The 20,957-nt window shown below is 43.1% G+C and overlaps 2 protein-coding genes across 2 annotated transcripts; both read right to left on the bottom strand.

Moving 5' to 3' along the window:
- Window positions 1-908: 908 nt before the first annotated feature.
- On the bottom strand, window positions 909-9,385 carry fkbp1ab (FKBP prolyl isomerase 1Ab). The gene is made up of 5 exons (XM_027288780.1): window positions 9,202-9,385; window positions 8,998-9,045; window positions 6,181-6,293; window positions 5,463-5,622; window positions 909-2,320 (listed from the first exon to the last, which is right to left on the bottom strand). The coding sequence occupies exons 1-4, from the start codon at window positions 9,236-9,238 to the stop codon at window positions 5,494-5,496; spliced, it is 327 nt and encodes a 108-aa protein (XP_027144581.1). The 5' UTR covers window positions 9,239-9,385; the 3' UTR covers window positions 909-2,320; window positions 5,463-5,493.
- A 4,287-nt stretch (window positions 9,386-13,672) lies between these two features.
- Window positions 13,673-20,642, bottom strand: nsfl1c (NSFL1 (p97) cofactor (p47)). The gene is made up of 9 exons (XM_019269221.2): window positions 20,480-20,642; window positions 19,056-19,156; window positions 18,826-18,903; window positions 17,833-17,998; window positions 17,639-17,734; window positions 17,134-17,243; window positions 16,883-17,020; window positions 15,774-15,944; window positions 13,673-14,945 (listed from the first exon to the last, which is right to left on the bottom strand). Exons 1-9 carry the CDS (start codon window positions 20,579-20,581, stop codon window positions 14,783-14,785), a joined length of 1,125 nt encoding a protein of 374 aa, XP_019124766.1. The 5' UTR covers window positions 20,582-20,642; the 3' UTR covers window positions 13,673-14,782.
- Between the last annotated feature and the right edge of the window lie 315 nt (window positions 20,643-20,957).

The following is a 20,957-nucleotide window of genomic DNA, read 5'->3' as shown; positions in this document are numbered from 1 at the left end:
GAGGAAAATTATCTCGTTATCACAGGAAAACGGGTGGAATAAAATGTATGTATGGCCTTTTAGGGCTTCCGTACCATATACTAAGACATAGATGTATACTTGTCCTCTGTCATGTGGTCTGTCATGTGGTCATTGAGGTGTGAGCAGCATCTATTTGTTGTAGTCACAGTGGATATTTGCCCTGTTGCACATGATACCCAGAGGAACCCCCATGTCATTTTTGGTTGTAATAAATTTAATTAACTGCGTAGTCATTTAGGAATCAGCAACAGAAAGTACAATGAGCTCAGAGGGGGATTGTGTTCTAAGACTTGATTTTAGCATCTATTGTGCTCACATGATGCATATTCTTACATACATTTGTTGTGGAAAGTAATTAAAAACAAATAACCAAGCTAAAGATAGACAGAAAAGCTGCATCTTGTAGTGTTCTGATATAGGAGTACCAATTGGTTTCCAGGTATACTGTATAACAAAGGAGGAGGTATTCCCCTGGGGTCCCTCTATTGGCCACACTTCTGTCATTTTAATCTCTGACAACTCAACAGATATTATAAGTTCATAGTATGGTATTATTTTTTATTATTATTTATGTAAAGTAACCAGTAAGTTAGCTGTAAAATGTACATTCCCCCTTAAAAATAAAAGTGTGAAGTATCAAATAAATAATCCAAGTACCTCAAAATTGTACAGCACTTACATCTAATTAATTACACTGCTGTTAATTGGAATGTGACGACTGCTTTAGCTGCCTACAGTAGGTTTCATCCTTGTGTGTATGACAATGCATTACAGCTTCAAAATATTCAAATTGCTCAATCATTTCATGTGCTTTTCAGTAAAATGAGCAGTTCTCATGGACATAGACAGCTGTGAGAAAATGCAAAGAAAAAAAATCCAGAGACAAATGGAGAGCACTTCTTTTATTTTAAATATGTCATCATTGGTTTAGCCTGCATACAGTAACGTATCAGCAAATAACTACACAGTACAGAGGTGGACTGCTGCCACACCAGTTGCAGCTTGACCAATATGTAACATCAATAGCCACGGTCAATATCTGACAGCCAGGCCAGCATATTCCTTTATTTAAACTCCATTTAAAACTTTTTTATTTGAATACAAAACCACTCGGATGCCCGTGTGTGTGTCCATGTTTGTTTTCCTACCACAACACAGACTTTAGTTAGGCAGTGTGGTACTTGACTGACACTGGCAAACAAAATGAAACTAAAAAGAACATTATCTATCATCATCACAGGTTATACATTAGCTTTGTTGATTCTCAGAGATAGAAAGTTGGCATCTGAAAAATACATGATTGTAGTTGTTACACAAAATAAGGTCGGGGGAGGTCACAATCTGATTGATTCCTCAACCCCCTTTTTGTAAATTTCAAGCATTTCCCTTTTTTTTTTCTAAGAAAACAAAAACAATCCAATTGATGTTGCGTCAACGCAAATCCTGTCTTTGCACTGTTCGACCTGTGTATGGCTTTAAATGGGGTTTAAAGACTTGGCGAGATGAGAAGGCAGTAATAACGCAAATCAGATGCAAAGCTCTCGACATGTACATACTAGGGTTTCCATCGGGCCTAGAACATGCAGACGGGGCAAGGTAACCGTGTGTCCGGTGAGAACATTTAGGCACACATTAGAAGTATCTACAACTGTGATTGGTTCTCCTTTGCGCCAATTACCCCTCTCTAGCTCACACATGGTGAAAAAAAAAAGAAAACACAGTGGTACTATATAGAAATGTGCATTTAGTGAACTCAGTTCCTGTGTTGCACCATTGAGGACTCCCACCACTTGACATTTCACTACAGGTAGCCACTAAACTCAACACTAAGCCCTTCCCCTCCAACAGAAACTCATCTGATTTGTTTTCGATTTCAAGCCGGCTAGAGATACAAATGTGTGCTTTTCATTTTCTTTTCTACACTATTTTGTTTCTATAGTAACAAGTGCCAGCTCTCAAACGCGACTCAAAAGAGTTGAATCTCGCTGCTAGTGGTTCATTGGTATTTTGTACTTCTCAGCATAACCATGCACAACCAACACTTCAAAAACACAAAAGAAAAAAGCAGTTTGAAAAAAAATTCAAGATTAAGAACATGGAGGTTTGTAAGGTTATGGCCCATAGTTTTTAAGGAGGAAGAATATGATGGAAAAATATAATTCACTCAGTCACAGAGACAAAATAACACAAACTGTCATAGTTTGATGAAATAAGTAGTGGAACTATAGACTCAAGCCTCTTATAGAATCAAGTGCAGACTCTCCTAGCTTCTCTCCAAGACACCCAGGTAGGAAGTCACCTGTGGAGACGACAAGACGGAAGATTCAGGATTAAGAACAAATAACATTGTGCACCATGTCACCTCGGTGCTCACACAGTTTCTTCATCTCCACTTAATGCACTAATCTGACTTAATGGGACTTTGGTTCATTGTTCACTATAAAAACTGATATACGCGGTACCAATATGTGTAATCTAATGCATTAGACCACCATCTCCACACACAAACTGCCGTGTTTCAGGTCTTCTGATACTGCTCAGAGAAACACAATTTACTGCACTTGTACCATGATTATAACCTCAATACCTGCTGCTAAACCACGTTAGAGAGAGAGACTCTGATCCAATATCAAGGAAAAATGAACAACATGCCTCAGGCAGATACTAATATACACCATATTCACACGGTGGCCATTCTCCTCTGATGTCACACTTAGTGTGGGAAGCTCATCATCTTACTCAACATCTTACTGCTATGCTAAGCAGTATAACATAGCTTCCCACCCTCTGTGACCTCAGAAGAAAATGGCCACTGTATGAATATGACACAGAGTTTGTGTTACATTTGTCTTGTCAGGTACATTTGCGTGAAATAGATATGTAGCACAGCCTGTAAACACAGTGTTTATCAGGATGTGGTACATTATTAATCAATAGGAGATGTGGAAGTAGTTATTTATGGTAATAAGATACTGCATAAACATATGAAAGTAATCACGATAACATCACAGTAATTACTGTAGCAACTGCATTATCCTGATTAGACCTGTCACACATCACCATGTCAACACAACTGAACAATCCAATTGATGTTGCGTCAACGTTGTTTTACCCTTCTACATGCATGAAATCAAGTATATCTGTTTGATATCACCAGTCTAAAGATAAGTTTCCTTGGTAGAACTGATCGACAGCTTATAGAATTCAAAATCAGTATTAAATAATAAACCATTTTCAAGAAAACAGAGAAATGCTTTGTTCATTAATTACTCAATAGGAATAATTACATAAAACCTAGAAGAGAAAAAGAGAGATGGTGGTTCTCACATATTTAAACTAACAAAGAACATCCATGTCCTGCAGAACTTGTTTTGTTGATTGCACAGATTAAGATGGAGGCTAATCTAGACTGTGACCAAAGGATTGGCTAGACTTTTTTTAAACGACTGCAGTTTCTCAGGATGGATTTGTGCAGATTGATAGTGTGTGACATCTGATGATACCAGTGCAGTATCACAAATTCATTTCACCCTTAAGGTTTAATCTGAATATTGGCAGGTAAGTAATAATGTGTCTGCTCCATCAACACCTCCATCATCAGCAGCAGCAGGTTGTTTTGGAGATAACCGTTTAGTTATTATTCTGGAAGCGTGTCTCCTGTTTTCACACCACAACAATACAAAACAAGATTTTCACAGTTACAGTTTCTAACAGAAGAGAATAAAATTCTCGACTAGTGAAAAGAAAAAACAAACAAAAAAAGGGCTGATTTTAAATAGTTGTGTGTTTTTCTCAAGATGATATTGTGACTTTATCAGTTCTATGGCGTCTAGATGTCAAGGCCACTGTGAACTTAGAGAATCTTTATGAAGCATGTCCTTTGTCCTCTGCAGATCCGGGGAACAGCGTGTCAGGACACAGGCAGGATTTCCTACTCTGTGGGTATACAATCTTCACAGCCAGCCACATTTATCATTTCAGACATTTTTGTTATTTTACAAGGCTTCACTCTAAATTCCTCTAGTACTGAGATGTTCCTGCGTGCTTTAGCACTTTAGCGTTTTGACCTTCTCTGTGAATCTGCACCTGATTGTCAACTCGACTAAAAGAAGATAGCTTGTGTTACCAAAGGGAAAAAATTCACCATAAAGATTTAAATGCACCGTTTTACACTAACATGAATCCTGGGTCTGAGGTAATATGCAATGATGGTGGTCCAATAACAACCCTAAACCCCCCACTGTGTTGATATATCAAATGAGCACAGTCAACCACAAACACACTTTCCTTTGTAAAACTGAGCATTGACAGCTTATAGAAAAAATATGCTCAGTGGCAGACAGAACTGCATAGAGAAAGTGAGGCTTTTAAGGAACCTCCAACATTCACTTCACAATTATCAGCTAAAGTAAAAATGTTAACATCGATTTCCACTTTTATTGAAGGTTTACTGTCATACTTTGGATAATACTAACCTAGAGTTAACTTAACATTGGTTGAAATAGGTTCAATGCGCACCGCACAGCTATGACATGTTTTTGTAGAGCTGTAGTTTGCAGTTTGACAAACATGTTCGTCCTTCGGCGTTACATTTGTGGGAGCTTGCTGTATTCAGTGTGTAGCTTCCTCTCTTCTTCCTTTCATGCTGTTTTCACCCTGAACCTGTACACTGGGCGTGCACACTATCTGCCTTTGTTTCTAAATAATTTTGGTTCCACACCCTTGATGAAAAACAAAACTCAGGAATTTGCCTCAGGGAGACTGGTGTTGATCATAACTCTGAGGTGCTCCTCGTACTGCATGAAAAAAAAACCTGTCAGTGTAACTTTCCAGTGACTATAAATGATATTTGGCACATTTCGACCTCTTCACTATAAATCAGCTATACTTAACGTTACTGTTAATGCTAGTGCAGTGGCTCAAACCCTCCAGACAGCTTCTGATTACACTTTTAAAATTAGCTTGAAGAGGCCTGAACTGTATCATCTCTTGTGTTGGTGCTTTGTAAAGGCTGCCCTCATGTCTGCATTATATTTAATGCTGGAAACATCTTCACACTATCACATTCACTTTATCCAGACACTGCTCATTAATGCAGTGTATTTATGTATAGTGTATTTATGCAGCTCCTCACTTACCATGGATGTTGGAGCTTTCATTCAAAGCACCATAAAGGACAGTTTTCAAAGTGGCCTCCTTGAAATATACCCGTGCTGTATTTTCAAAGTCTTTGTTGAGTGAAATACAGGGACGTCATTGACCACCTGAACGGTATGAAATGTGACAACTATTATAAGCTTTGAACATAAGTGGCATTGTGACCATGTTTGCAAGCAAGCGATTGCACTTTCACTGTGCCGTAGGAAGAAGAATTTGTAGTTAAAAGGTGTAAAACCAACAGTAGTCAGTCAGTCAGCGTACTTTGCTGTAGGGGTACTCACACAAAGAAAAAAAATAGGCTGTGAATTTGTTTCATTCCAAACCCAGCAGCTCGACGTCAAAGATGAGGGTGGCGTTGGGAGGAATAATGCCCGGGTGGCCCTTGTTTCCGTAAGCGTAGTCAGGTGAGCAGGTCAGCTTGGCCCTTTGACCAACACTCATCTGGAGGTACGAGGAGACACAAAAAGACAGCATGGGTCATGTGCAGCAGCTAGTCTGCAGATAGATAACCATGTGGCAGCCAAAACATCCCATTAATGCTTTATCATTAATAAATGGATTTATTACATGAGATTTTATGTTAATTATCAGATTCTTGCTGTTGCAAACACATTCATAGAGAACAGGACCGGCACACAGACCGGCCACCTCGTGTGTGTGAGGTACAGAGCTGTGTCCGTGCTGTTTACAATGTTAATGGAGCCCTCTGTGAGTGAAAAACTCGATAATGGAACTGCGTCAATAAATGAAAGTATTTTAGCGGATGGACTAATGACATTAGCAGCCGCAAAAGGCCTTTTATTTCTGCAGTCCAAATCATTTCTGCTTTGGAATCATGACCGCTGAGGCTGCATGACTTTTTCTTGGAATCTGTCCGTTCCAGTATCATCAATAACAGACTTTAAGATGATGAGTATAACCTGCAGAAGTCGTATCACTTCACAAACATTTAGATTCTTTAACAGATGGACTGTGCACTCTTCCAGCTCTGTGGCCTACCTGCACTACACCTTCTTCCCAGCCTCGGATCACTTCCTGCTTGCCGATCCTGAATCTGAAAGGCTTGTCTCTATCACGAGATGAGTCGAACTTCCGCCCGTCTGTCAGGGAGCCTGCGAAACGAGGAGATGGACAGAGAGTCACCGAGTTAGAAAGAAAGTTGAAAGAGCTGCCAATGTTTCCTGCGGGTGAAAAATCCGGCCATTAGCCCTAAACATGCTCGGCATTGCAGTTATTGCCATTGGACGTGTAGAGCCCAGACAGTGATAAAAATAAAGTCTGTCAGCGTAGCCACATTAAGAATAAACACACTGTATTTATAACATACAGTGAAAAACACTGGGAAGGAATACATCTTCCAGACTTGTCTGACACCTATCGTCCCTGGTGTGTATATATTGAGAGCCCAAATGAAGGGATTCCAGAGATCTCCAAAATAGCAGCTGCAGCTGTCTGCGGGGTGGGTTTCACTGTGACAGTCAAGAAAAACGCAAGCATCAATCTGCAGAATAGCACCCCTCCAAGACTATTTACGCCAGCGCTATTACTGTTATTAAGACCAGAGAGACAGCATATGTGTGTGTGTGTGTGTGCGCAGTGTGGGAGAAGGTGCAACATTGCGCATGTTGTTGGGCACATCAGGGGGGGCGGATGACAACATGCAGCCTGTAATCCAGGCGGTGGAGTGGGTGTGTGGTCCTCTTCTGGACATCTAGAAGGAAGAATTATCTGTAAGAGATCCACGAATCAAAGCACAGCACTTCTCTTTTCAACACGGCACAGCTGACAACAGCACAGTGTTGACGGCGTTTCACACGCAGAGCGTTTCCTGCAGGCAGAGCCTCCCCAGAAACTCCCCGGCAAATCCATGTTTTCATCTTCACTCGGACGTCTACATTTAAAAACGGCCCGTGTGATGGAATATCCTGTTTCATGTCACATTTCAAGGCTTTGCTTTGTACACTGTCAGGAAGGGAGGCAGCCCAGAGAGGAAATCCTGTGTGATATAAAAAAGAAATGAAAAAACTTCACCGTGCAAGGCCCAAATCAGGTCTTACTTCAAGTTACATAATCTTGAAGCAAACAGGCTTATATTACAGGGTGAGTTATGTCCGTCTCACCAGAGAGTGGCTTTGCCAAACTAAGAACAGGTGCAGACAAATATACAGTCGAGCACGCTGGGAGGCAAAATCCATCTGAACCACATTTTGCTGCTGATGCTACATGTTTGATTGTCTGCGTTTTATTTTCAGCCAGCACCATCATCAGCTCCAATCTTTAATTCGTCCCATACTTTGATTTAAGAGCAAATAACTGCAGAACTAATGAGATCCAGCCTCAGCTGCTCTTTGTGCGCAGGGCGAATCAGCAAATGTTCACATGCGAAACGCTCTGGACTAAGATGGTGAGCATTAGACTAAAGTCAGCACGTTAGCATTATCACTGTGAGCTGATATTAGCATGGCTGGAGACCAAGGGTGTCAAACGTAAGGCAAGCGGCCCAGAACTGGCCCCTCCAAATGGTCCAATCTGGCCTGCTGGATGACTGAGTGAAGTCATTAATTAAAGTTTTTCAGTGAAATGCTCCGTGACTCCTGATTGGTCCACCGGACAAAGAAAGAAGTCGGACATGATTTTTTAGTTTTGAAATAGCGTTATAACGTTTAGTGTCATAGATCCACAGTGATCTGTACACTGATGCACATGTGACGACAGCACACTGACTGAACTAAAATGAGTTTGACACCCATGCTGCAGACTTATGACATAATTAGAGCAGAAATTATTAGCCGATTAATCGATTTGTGCATTGATTAAAACACAATCGTCGGCTCAATCTTGTATGCTATTCAAAATAATCTCATGAGCACTCAGTCCAGCTCCTCAGATCTTTGTGTTCTAGACTGTTGGTCTGACTGAATCAAACATTTGAAGGCTCTGATAAACTGTAACAAGCTTATTCTGACAGACCAAACGATGAACTGATTAATCGAGACAGTCTGTATATGGATCAATAACAAAATAATCAGTTGCTGTACATGTTATTGTTTATATGATGCTGTGAATCTGTCATTATTGCAGTCAGACCAGACGGTTATAATCCGCTCAACGCCACCAACCCCCCCCAGAAACTCCAACAAAGAGAGAAAATCGCTGGAAATCAGACGGGATTTAAAACTGTCTGTCTGTCTGTCTGTCTGTCTGTCTGGGGCTCTGAGTGAACCCTATAGAGGAATCCGTCTCTTTTTGTTATTTCTCCACATAAGAGAAATAAGCAGCACAGACTCTGACGGTCCTGGTCTGGATGAGTCTGAACCCGACCACTCGGCCCATAAACCAGGAGCGCGCATTATTTTTACGCAGCGGTGGACCCTGCGCGCTGTCCCGGGTGTACATACTGCCACTGCCACTGTCCGTGCCTCAGCCGCTGTGACACGACGGGCACATCCGACACACACACACACACACACACACACACACACACACACACACACCAGCTCTTCCAGGGAGCAAAAACACGGTGAAGGGGTTAAATTTTTCAGCCTCGGTGGCTGACTGTCATGCCTCTGTGCCCTACAGAGAAATGTGTGTGTGTGGAAGGTTTGAGGGTAAAAAAAGAAAATGTCTGCAGCTGCTGCTGCTGCTGTGTGGAGTTGTTGGCAGCTCTGACCGAGGAGTGACAGATCACCACGCCGGGGCTGCTGCTGCTGCTCTTACGGGTGGAGGAGTCACTCCACTTGTACGGCCTCGGTGAGTGCAGCGGCCAAATGTGCAGAATGAGTGTGCACAGTGACAAGTTTGGGGATTCGAACTCACCGACATAATGCACCACGCACGTCTGTCCTTTTTTGGGGAAAGTCCTTCCTGTGGAGAAAAACCAAAGAGGCGCTTAAATATAACGGCTCGCTGCGCAGCGAAGCCGCTGTTTGTGCGGCTGCATTGGATTTTACGCAAACAGACAATGTGCACTTAGTAATGAACGCAAACACGCTCCCTCTGCGTGCACACCACTCTCTTTACCGTCACCCGGGGTTATAGTCTCGATTTCCACTCCCATTTTTCAAGCGGCGTGTTCTGGAGCTCTTCCCTGCAGCCGGCAACTCTCTTCCCGCAGTCTGTCTGCCTGCAGTCCGTCTGTCTGTCTGTCCGTCTGCCCCTCCGGCGGATGTTCTCAGCTCTCTCTCTCTCTCTCTCTCTCTCTCTCTCTGCAGGGAGAGACCAGCGTCAATTACTCACGTCACAGAAAAACGCTTCCGCCCACATCCTTCAAAGTAAAAGCCGTACACGCTAGACACGAGCCCCCTGGTGGCCACAGCACACATCAACAACATGAGTCTTTTTTATTTTTATTTTTTTATCATTGTGTCATTACACTGAATGGTGTGTCTGTCATTCCCACTCTGCATCCTGTATGCGGGTACAGTCACCCACAGATGGAGAAAATGTTTTCTGGTTTTCCCTCTGATGTCCTCCGGCTGCTCCGCTTCAACTCTCTGTGATTTACGGACTTTCCTGATGGACAGTGAAGTAAACTGCTGTCAACTGTAGTTGCTGTTAGCTCATGTGAGCTCAGTTTGTTAGTCGTGCTCTCTGGACCGTGAGTTTACAGCACCGGGGGAATGTTGGCTGAGGTTGAATGCAGACAGGGTGCTGGTGTCGTGCCAGAACTGGAGCTGGGCAAGCAGGCAATATAACTAGGCTCAGCAGCCTCTATGGACATAATGATAGAGGAGAAGAGATTTAAGAGGACGTCGATGGACAAAGGTAGGAATTACTAAAAGACAGAGTGACCAAACAAGAAGCTACTGGACAAGAGTAAAATCTGGAACTGACTGAAAGACAGACGTCGAGCTGGGCTGCCGGCTGTTAGATTAGTAAGTAATATCAGCTGGCTGCAGGGGCGGACTGAGGCAAAAAAAGTGGCCTGGGAATTAAGTACCTGACTGGCCCACTCGGGCCGGGGCGGTCGGATGATGGTGGCAGATGCGGTCAGTGTTGGCTAATGCCACTGAGCGTTGTCTGGCCTGGGTCCATACACAATACTGAAGTTTTTACAGCCAAACTAGCCTAAATGAGTTGTGCTAAAAGTCAGTCACTCACTCAAACACACCATACCTGTGGGCATTCCCCCAGAGAAATGTTGTGATTTTTAACACATAAATGAGGCATTCTGGTGAGGAGAATATAGAAGAAAAAGACAATTTACATTTATTACTGACTGAGGTTCCTATCATTGTAATGGCGAGAATGGCTGGAGTGTATGAAACTGGTCTAGTTTTCTTTCTTTTCTTTTTTTTTTGGCCTGTTTGGATCCAGAATTAATGCTGGTCACTAGCATTAATTAGTCACTCCTCATAGACGGTAGAAAAATTTGAACACACTAATGTCAGCGCGTCACTTAAGCACCACGCTGCTGACCCACCGGGGAAACTCCCGGTACCCATGTAGGCCAGTCCGCCCCTGGTGGTGGGCCGCCGGGCGTCCTGGAGTACTGGCCGTTCTGTGATTCTCCAGATCACACAGATGGTCAGTCCGCCCCTGGCTGGCTGCTATGTCTTGTGTTTTTCACATGCTTGATGTTTGGCTGTTAGCCAGGTCGGGTAGTGTGCAACAGAATATTTAAATATGCAGGGTATTTATCAAAATGTAGAAATCCAAAATATCTTTTTTTTTTAATTACTGAATTAATGTAGCTCATTTATAAAAATCCAATAAACTAAAAATTGTTTATACATAAAACATATATCAGATTACAATAAGAAGAGTAAAACAAAACAAAAATGAAAAAAATGACAGTGAGCTTGTTTTCTAATTAATCTTATTCTTTTATTAACAAATAAAGCATTTTAGATACACAGTCCATAAGCATCCATTGAGTGTAGAAATATAATGTAATAATAACAAATAAATATAAACTATCTTTAACAATAATAGTGAAATTTGAATGAGGTAATTCTAATAATATAGAGTTGAGTTTGTGCTCAGTGTGAAAGACTTCATCAAATGTAACTAATTAATGGAGCATGAATGTAACCTTTTAAAACAATAGCGTAAAATAGGATAGCAATGAGAATTCAAATGTAATAAATAGTAATGGTCATTGTGGAAGTTAATCGGAGCTCCAATTGCTTCAACATGCTTCCATTTCTGTAGCACTGTTAGAATAAGGCGGTCAAAAAAGCTTTTATTTTGAAGGCACATTCAGTATGGCGTTTTTCTTTTAAATGTAATTAACTTGACTTTTGGTAGGCAGTGTGTACACTGTGATCAATGAGTTTGATGAGTATTCCACAGTGACATAAGAAACTCTAATGTCACCGTGTCACTGTCACGCATCGCAGTCATGTTCATGTAAGGCTGAAAAATACAGAAGCAGCCGTCACATGACTGCAGTCTGCTGCAGTGTGAAACTCATAAACAGAGAGTGAGCCATGAAAGCAGGCAGAGAGAGATGGGGCTAATTTAGTTGTACAGCTCTGAGTCAAAGCCTCCCACTGTCCCAGCAGACACTCACATCCTCTCTGCTCACATCTCCACCACACATTTGCATCCATGGCAACACCTGCATCCTCCTTTTTTCCTGTCCAAACCATAAGCGATAATAGAGCATCTCATATCCACAGGAACAATTAGCAAGAAATTAAAGTAGATCATTAATGACTTTATGATCACTATTTATGAGAGCAGTGGAGTACATTGACTTTTCATTCTCTCGTCTTCACGGCTCATTAAACCGCAGCTCAATCATTTTGGGGGACGTTACTCTGTCGTTGATGTCATAAGAACAGATAATTAGCTCCAAGTGCATCTCATGGAGTGTCCATTTGGGAGTGCATGGCCTCAGGGATAAATGCTGGTTCAAAATACAATACATTGAATCAAAAACTACAGATTATTTTTGTTTTATATCTTCTGTTCATGTCTGTATTGTTATTGTTGTGTCCACAGTCGATTACCACACTGACCACTAATGATGTCTGCATGCAATTTATCTGGGGAGGAAATTCTACTGACTGGAAATAACACTGAGGATCCAGTGAAGACATTGTTTCAGGCTTATTGGACACAGACTCACTTGACTGTGATGTATTCAACAAAACTCCAACCAGAAACAAAAGAAGCAACAGCAACATGTGTGATTGATTTACACAAAATTGGACAAAAAACACACTTTTGTGTTTACGTTTACTTTTAAAGGTATGGTGTGTAATATTTAAGGGGATCTATTGGCAGAAATCTAAAATTCACAAACATGTTTTCATTAGTGTATAATCACCTGAAGATAAGAATCATTACGTTTATGTTATATTATAATGAACCTTTTATATCTATAGAGAAAGCGGGTCCTCTTCCACGGAGTCCGCCATGTTGACCCACTATGTTTCTATAACAGCCCAGAACGGACAAACCAAACACTGGCACATAGCTCTACATAGGACCTTTAGCTGTCGTTTCTCCTTCGTGCTTGAGCCGAGAGGATGAGGTGAGGGGTATTCAGTCAGTTGCGATCTGTAACTTCACCACTAGATGCCACTAAATTCTACACACTGGACCTTTAAGGTCCCTCAAAAAGATGTGCTAGAGGAAGTATAGGCTGTGTGTCACTCAGAAATAGTCAGCCAATCAGAAGAGAGAGGCTCATTCATATTAATAAGACAAAACAGTTTTTGCTTGTGCACCACAGAGAAGTATGAAAGAGGAGATGTAAAACTATATTGAGATGACTTTTGCTTCCTAAAACCACAAATAAATCTTCACAATAAAACACTGTAAAATATGGGACCTTTAAATAATCTGAATCTCTACTAGCATAATCTGACATTGTCAACAGAAGCATTGTTCCAGCCTCTTATATAAACCCACAATGCTTATAAAGCCACATTTGTTTTGGAGATGTTCAGAGCCATTTGGAGGTCTGTTGCTTTTTCATTTTGTACACAGCTCTATTGTTTCAATAAAAATATTCTATATCCAGTGTTGGGATGTTCAGATCCACTCTTGACCTTCCTTTTCTCAGATTTCATGGGTCTCGGGCAGGGCTTTGTTTGACAGAATGGTTGCCATTACAGACGGGGTTTTTTTTTGAGCACCCAGGCATCATTCATTCCTTAGGCCAATGATCCACATCCTTCCTGATTTTTAGATTAAGTTTTAGATTAGCTGGGAGGCTGAAGAGGTAGGACTACCAACATGGCGGCACATACGCTGTCCATTTTTTATACTGTTATGGGTCTTGACTGTAGGTTTAAAAGGTTTATCAGAGCAAGTGATCCAGTTTCCACAGACATCAACAAACATCTCTGAAATTACTGCCCAATATGATCTGATTAATATGGTTAATGTAAGTGGACTGAAATACTGACATTAAACAATTTGGAAAAAAGTCACATTTAGATAATCTAAAAAGTTTTATACATTTCATCACAACACTTTATGAAAATATTAAATCTCCCATTTCCCACCTACAATAAAAACACAAGACGATAAGTTCTTTATACATCAACCATAAAATGGATTTATTTTACCAGAGGTCCAAACATATTTCTGTGTTGCCCCAGGATGCATAGAAGATGTCAGTGTGTCATAGGAATTCCACTTCCACTACTACAAACCAGTGTTTACAATCTATATGTTCTTCTGCTCAACCATTAGTTTGAGAATAAAGCCGCGTGTAACTGGTTTTCATGATACACCATATCAAAATGCCACTGTCTAACTGGGACAATCCTACAATCTGTAAAGGAAAAAAAAAGAAAAAAAGAGGAGGGGAAAAAAGGCAGTTTAAAAAAATAACCATCTTTATCTGAACAAAAGGGAACAGGTGTCGCTCTGCAGGTGAATAAAGGAGAGTAAGGCTACTGGTTCAGGTTTGATTAGAGGAGAAAAGAAACACTCATTGCTTCGTTACGCCCTTAGACGTCTCTCTCCAAAAAGAATACGTGGACAGAAATGGGAACAAATCCACACTATCAGTCTGTACTTGAATTTTAACAAGACTAGTATTCCTCATGTGATTGTGGTTTGTGCTGTTGTGACAGAAACTAACCGGGAGTCTGTCGTTGGATGAATCTGGAGAGGCCTCAGCACCTGACAGTAAACACAGCTGAAGGGCCAATTTAAGGTTAATAGAAAAAGAAGAGTGAAGATCAGGTTAATGGAAAAAAAAGAGCTCGGGTTAGTGAACATCTCTGCAGACAAACTGCTGCTGTGTTTTTAGGTTCAACCATCTACTGCTGTCAGGACAACACACACCACCACAGCAACACTTCAACAGCATCTGTCGGCCTTCTCTGTTCCATTCTGGAAGATTTTTTTTTAGCCCCCTCCTCCCCGTCATAACTGCCCATCACTAACCACAGAGGGGGGAGGAGGGGGGAGAGTGTGGTCGGGTCGGGTCTGGGGAGCAGAATGTTAAGTTTCACTTTAGAAAAACAAAAAATCAGAAATTAGAAGTCCATACATAAGTCCGTGTTTTCTCCTCCCTCAGAAGGGGCAGCAGGTTTCACAGGGCTGTAGTTACTCAGCCACACCACCGGGGGGTCAAAGGGGGAGAGGAGAGGGGGAAAGGGGATGGTCACTATTACTCCCCCACACCCTTCCCTCACTTTAGCCGCTGGACGATGACAGCATTGAGGAGGTTGGCCTGCTGCAGCGTCTGGCTCTCGTCCGACAGCTCCATGTTGGGGAAGGTGGTCATGAGGACGAACTCTCTGGCAGCCATGGCGGGCCGGGCCGCCACCACGAACTGCCGCAGGTCAGACACCCTGAGGGACACGATGAGAAGCCATGACAGGAATTTACTACGTTAATGTGATGTCTTATTGTTTCCACCGTCCATTTGGTCAATCGGCAGCTTTATGTATAAAAAGATCCGTGGCTCACTAGCTCTGCCCTCAACATCCTGAAAATGCATCTTCCCTGGATGCCAGAATGTGACGACACAACAGCTTCGTTACTTTATTTCAATTTCCAAATAATGAAGTGATGAAGAAGAAGTGGATTGTGAAGGGCCATATTAATGGAGACATGAAAATAATACAGTAATTACAGTAACGTTAGGTGACGTGGTGCACAGTGACGTGATTTTACATCATGCATAATTACGTTAGGGTTTCTCATCATGTTCATGTGTTATCTAATGTCAGTGCATGTAACGTTAGACTGCTCTCGTTTCCTGAGTGGAATCCAGAGGAAAATACTCCGGTAACAGGACACGGGATGTCTCCTACATGCAACAGCAGCTTGTGGCTATGACAGGGAATATATGTGTCAGATCTGAGTTTACGTGTGTCAGTAATGGCGCACACAGACGAGAGACGCCTGCCTGTTTTTGACACAAATTCCAGCAATCTGTCACTAAAGATTTGCATGCATTTCACCTTAGACAGTATCTTTAGAATATACAATGTGAATACACCAGTTTCAGGCCGTTTCACCTTGTATAACATCAACAGGGTTTAATTGGTGTGAACTGTTTAGATGTCAGGCTGATAAAACAGTTGGATATTATCTTTTTTTCTTTTTCTTTTTTTTAACTACAGACGGAGATGTGCGTCGTGCCAATGTCACGCTGAGAAGAGCTAATGACTCACCTGTGGGTGTGGTTGAACTTCTGGACCAGCCTGCCACCGTCGGCCAGTCGGATCTGAATGTTGGTGACGGGCTGGGAGGGGTTGAGGGTCACAGAGGCAGTGGCTTGGGCCTCGTTGGCGGCCTGGTCTTGCTGAGAGGCCGCCGGCGCTGTAATCAATTCTGGGGTGGCACTAGAGAGGGGACAAGGAGGAGGAGGAGGAGGAGGAGGAGGAGGAGGAAGAGGAGGACGGAGACAGACGAGAGTTTACTTTGACTTGATGCAACGTAGCATTTAACTGTGTAGTTTAACTACATTATTTGCATTTAAACTGATGTTTTAACATTTTTTTGGCCTTCAGCAGTGAAGCAAAGAGTAGGAGTGAAGCTGCCACCGACTGTTTGCAGTTACTTTCCATGCATCTTTATCTGGTTTATACTGGTGTCAGTTTGGCTGGATACTCCTTCACTTTCTTATCTCACCGTGTCCACAGTATCTACTGCCTCACACGTTCAGTAGGACACACTCACCTCTTCTTGGCAGCACTGCATGAATTCTGGACTGAAAGTGAAAGAAGAGCACCGCACGACAGTAACACAGTGTGAAGAATTCACATGTCACTGTTTGATCTGAGCATTTTGAAAAGCTCGCCGTTTTGACTAAAGAGCAGAGACGATCTTTATCCTTGAGATTTAAATGTGTCTCATCACTGACTGGAGCGGCCATCTACCTGGAATGAGCTCCTGCAGAGAGTCAATGCTCAGACAGAAACGATGATTCATTAGAACAGGACAGACTGGTTCATCAGCCTTTATTCAGATACTGAATTCACGGTCGGGACAAAGGCGATTCAACTCCTCTGCTCTTTTATAATAACACGCACAGCTGATCTTTGGAATGACCTCATGAATTTAGAGCATCAAGACTTTCACGGGACTTTCAGTAACACAGTTAGAAAGTCCATCGCCTGTGTGCTCTGCAGGGAGACACTTCTCAGCTGTCTGTCTTTGTGTGGTTTTTAAAAGGTTATCAGTGTGTTTTCTTGCCAGATTTGCCCACAGCTTGTGAAAAAAATAAATAAAAAATTTGAACCCACGCCTCCTGTGGCTGACTAATGCTCAACAATCTCACCTTCCCAACTTCTGTCCTTCACCTCCAAAGGCCTTGAAGGCGACCTTGGGTTTGCTGAAGTCCTCGTCCCTGTGGTCCTCCATGTCCAAGTTCACCTGACCTCCTCGAGACCGCTGCCTCAACTCAAGGGGAATCTCACTGCGGGGGAGGGGTGAACATGGGGATTTTTACATTCAGTAAAATACAGGACATAACGTGCCCTCGTGGACCGATGATCGACCAATAAGGACAAGTTAACAGAATGAGCTCACCCCCTTCTGATCGCCTCAAGGAAGTTGGCATTTCCAGGATCGTTGTAGTTTCTGAGCTCCCCGTTATCCAGACTGAAGCCCGTCTTCCACAGCTTCAGCACCACGTGGACCTAAAACACACACACAATGCAGACCCTTAGACAGATCTTTCTTTAATATGGATGATATTCTGTCACAATGAAGTGCTACCAGGAAATATCTACAGCCTGGCATTTGGTGTTTGTACAGTATATTGCTCAGCTAACTAACTAGCTAAGAGATGTCATCTACAAAAACACTGAAAACACACCCAAATGATGCAAGAGCATGCTGGAGAGGTGGAGGGAGTTAAGACGTGACTCCACTGTCTGCAGAGCAGCAGCAGCAGAAACAGGCTGTAGTCACATATGATTGGATAAACAGATGTGAAGTTCTATAAACAGTGTACGGAAACACACACATAGATGGCTCAACTGGTGCCAATAATGCCAGAAACAAACAACAACCCATCAGGGTCTGTACTCACATCCTGCTGGCTGTTGGAGGCTGACCTCTCTCCGGCCACATAGGCTGACTCCTCCTCAGGAGCTGCACCTAGCCGGTAGCCTCCACCGATGAAGGCCTGAGTGATGAAGTGATGAGAAGAGACGGTGAAAACAAAATGAGACAGAAGAAAAAAGCAAAAGGACAATAACACTGATCTTGGGAGTTTTACGTCACCCTGGCTTTGCTGGGCTCTCCTGGCCCTCTCCCAGGGCGGTCCAGAGGCACAGCTCCATGTTCCCTGGCGCCCTTGAACAAATCCTCCACCACTTCGTTGGAGCTCTTCTTCTTGGGAGGCCCAACGATCTGCTGCCCGCTGCGCTCTGATCCTCCGGCGAAAAACCTGGAAAATAAAGTACAAATAAAAGTAAATATCAACTCTGAGATGTGTCTGTGTGACCGTGCAATGAGTCGTTCAAAAAACCTAAAGAGAGGAAACAGGGAAGGTGTCTCAACCACAACCATGCGTTTGGGCTTCTCTCATCATTTCATTGTGTCACATGTGAAGTCTTTGATATCAGTGACTACTCTGCTCACTGTCAGTCACCTGACAATAGATCTAAACAAAGAAATAATGCCTCAATATAAAAACAAGCAAATATCAAATGGAACAATAGGAAACATAAATTATTTATGGTATTATGATTGACTAGATGACAGAGTCTTTGCTTGCTTGCTGACGTATTAAAAAAGGACATTAGCAGCCCCTCACAGTCTCCTAACAGCCAGTCCACTGCACTGCCCTGGCAGCAGAATCTGTTGATGCTGCAGAAAAGCACAACAGTTCGCAGTGAATGAGACCAAAAATAGTTTGGTGCATTCGGGAATCACCCCTCTAGACTAGGTGTGTCTTTGTACCGTTCAAACAGTGGGAGGACAAGGAGCTCGGACAGATGCTGAACAACGGTCACAACCTTTGAGGAGGATGAGGAAGACCTCTGAGGACGACCGTTACAACAATCAGCTGTGTTGTTCTGTATTTACTAACTCGTCTTTGACTCTTTGTGTCCTTGAGCATGACGCTCAATCTCTACCTACGAGGCCCCATGATCGATCTTTTTGAACTAACCTAAGCCTGATCTGAGTTTCTCGAGACAGACAAATGTATCCTGGGTGGTGCAGGATAAAGGCTGGTTCTGTCAAACAGGCAGTCCCGTGAACTGAACTTACCTCTGGCCTTCCTCTTCATCACTCTCCTCCTCTGCCTCGTGCATCAGATCTCTGAAGGAAGTCACTCTGGGCTGAGAGCTGATGATAAAGCAGCATAGTGATGACAGACTGAATTGTATGCTATATAATCACACTGATGACAAACAAAGAGCCTTTAAAGAGTGGATTACTGCACAGGACTGTTGGACTTTGCACTGGAAAAGAAGTGGCGTGTAGAACAGCAGCATTACCTTGGCCCAGCGGACCGGGACACCGAGGAGCCTCCTTCCGGCTGAGGAAGCGTCACTATGTCGTCATCAGCTCCATCCTCAAAGAAACTGGCGAGTGCAAGCTGGGAGGAGACGACAAGAGTCTGCGTCACCATAAAATCCAACAGACAGCTTTACAGAGTGAAACTAATGACGCAACATGCCCCGAGTGTTATTAACGAGCTTTCAGGCAGCAGTTTGTCTAAAAGATGCAACCCTGAGTCCAATAGCGCCGGGACAGGAGCGAGTCTACTATCACATTCACTTTGAACAACACTTGTATGCAAGACTTCAGATGCTCAACAGTTCAGGGGTCTCCATTGTCTTATATTCCACCATAACACACCACACATTTTCAATTGCAGACTGGTGTAGACTGCAGGCAGGTCATTCCAGTACCTGCACTCATGTTGTTGTAATAAACAGGGATGTCCCTTAAAAAGACGGCAACACGTTCCTCCTTAACAGGACAGATGCTGGCACGATGATCCACGACTATTTCAAATGTGGACTGGTAGTAGTGACGCGTTCCAGACAATCATGTGAGTTTTTAAACGCAGTGGTGCTTGTGCGATCGCTGTATTCTGCGCCTTGCCCCCTTTTCGTGCAGCTATTTCTCTGAATTCTCTAAATCTTTTAGTGATATTAAGTCATATCGGGCGGCTGTGGCTCAGAGGAAGAGCGGGTCGTCCACTAATCAGATGATCGGCTGCATGTCGAAGTGTCCTCGGGCAAGATACTGAACCCCAAATTGCTCCTGAAGGCTGTGTGTGTGAATGCCTAGCTCCTAAAACTGATGAGCACTTGGCACCTTGCAGGGTTGCCAATGCCATCAGTGTATGAATGTGTGTGATTGAGATATAATACAGTCTATTTACCATTTACCAGACGTGTCTTGCAGCTGAAACTGTTCATCAGCTGCTTTCATAAGCAGTATCAGCTGTTTCCTGTGGCATGTTTTGCTTTTGAAACATGAAGGAACTTTCAGTATCGACTATTCCGAAACATTTTCTAGGAGGTCACAATTTAGAAATCGTTGCATTGTCCTGTTTTCATTGTCTTCATGTCCATCCTCTGACCTGACAGCACAGTTAACACACAGCTAGCCTCACGCTAACTGTAGCTCGGAGGCTCAATGGACTCACTTTTTAACACCGAGCCTCCCTGTGGTGAGAGGACAAGGCCGGGCCTTCTCCTGACAGCGCCCGGTGTCTGCAAACTAAGCGCACGACAGCCTGGCCGTCGGTGACAGAGAGAGAGCTCGGGCCATTGTCAAAGAGGGTGACTTGCACAAATCACCGGCAACACGGGGCTAACGTTAGCCGGGGGAAGCTATCCGTGTTGCCGCTGTTTCCTTCCCGCCTCCGACCCTCACCGCCCGCCGCGCCTCGACGGAGAAGACCTACCTGCAGGTTCCAGCCGGCGGACTCCAGGAAGAAGCGGGCTCTCTCCTCGTCCACGTCGGTGACGGCGACGAACTCCCTCACAGACTCCTCTTGGCTCGCCATTTTGATTTGCTCCTTCAAGCGCTGGTCCGCCTCCACCTGAGGAAACAAGCAACAGATTGATGGTTCCTATCTGGCTTCAATCGACAGGGACCGAGACACGTCGGACAGACGTGTTAAAATAATTAAAATAAGTTGACCAACATGTGGTTTAAAACATGTTGTGTGTGTGTTTTTTTTAAAAGAATATATGCTACTCTTTTAAATTTATTATTCTGTAGTTTAGTTAACACTTTAGGTAACACTGTTCTGACCACTAGGTGGCAGTCTATTCACAGGTCACTCAGAACAAAGGTTTAAATCAGAGATGGTGAAGCAGTTTATAGTTTTATTACAGACTAATTACATAATAAATGATTTCACTGATTCAGGCCTCATA

This window comes from Larimichthys crocea, chromosome XV, assembly GCF_000972845.2.
Source record: "Larimichthys crocea isolate SSNF chromosome XV, L_crocea_2.0, whole genome shotgun sequence".
Lineage (NCBI taxonomy): Eukaryota > Metazoa > Chordata > Actinopteri > Sciaenidae > Larimichthys > Larimichthys crocea.
Note: the sequence above shows the minus strand (reverse complement) of the source record. Positions and strands in the feature narration are given on the sequence as shown.

Coding starts and splice junctions, on each gene's coding strand:
- nsfl1c (XM_019269221.2), bottom strand. CDS start 20,581: ATGGCGAGCCAAGAGGAGTCTGTGAGGGAGTTCGTCGCCGTCACCGAC. Junction 18,904..19,055: donor TCCCGGTCCGCTGGGCCAAG/GTAATGCTGCTG, acceptor CTTTATCATCAG/CTCTCAGCCCAGAGTGACTT. Junction 14,946..15,773: donor AAGTTCAACCACACCCACAG/GTGAGTCATTAG, acceptor CGTGTCCCTCAG/GGTGTCTGACCTGCGGCAGT.
- fkbp1ab (XM_027288780.1), bottom strand. CDS start 9,238: ATGGGAGTGGAAATCGAGACTATAACCCCGGGTGACG. Junction 9,046..9,201: donor GACTATAACCCCGGGTGACG/GTAAAGAGAGTG, acceptor TTTTCTCCACAG/GAAGGACTTTCCCCAAAAAA. Junction 5,623..6,180: donor GGGAAGAAGGTGTAGTGCAG/GTAGGCCACAGA, acceptor TCGTACCTCCAG/ATGAGTGTTGGTCAAAGGGC.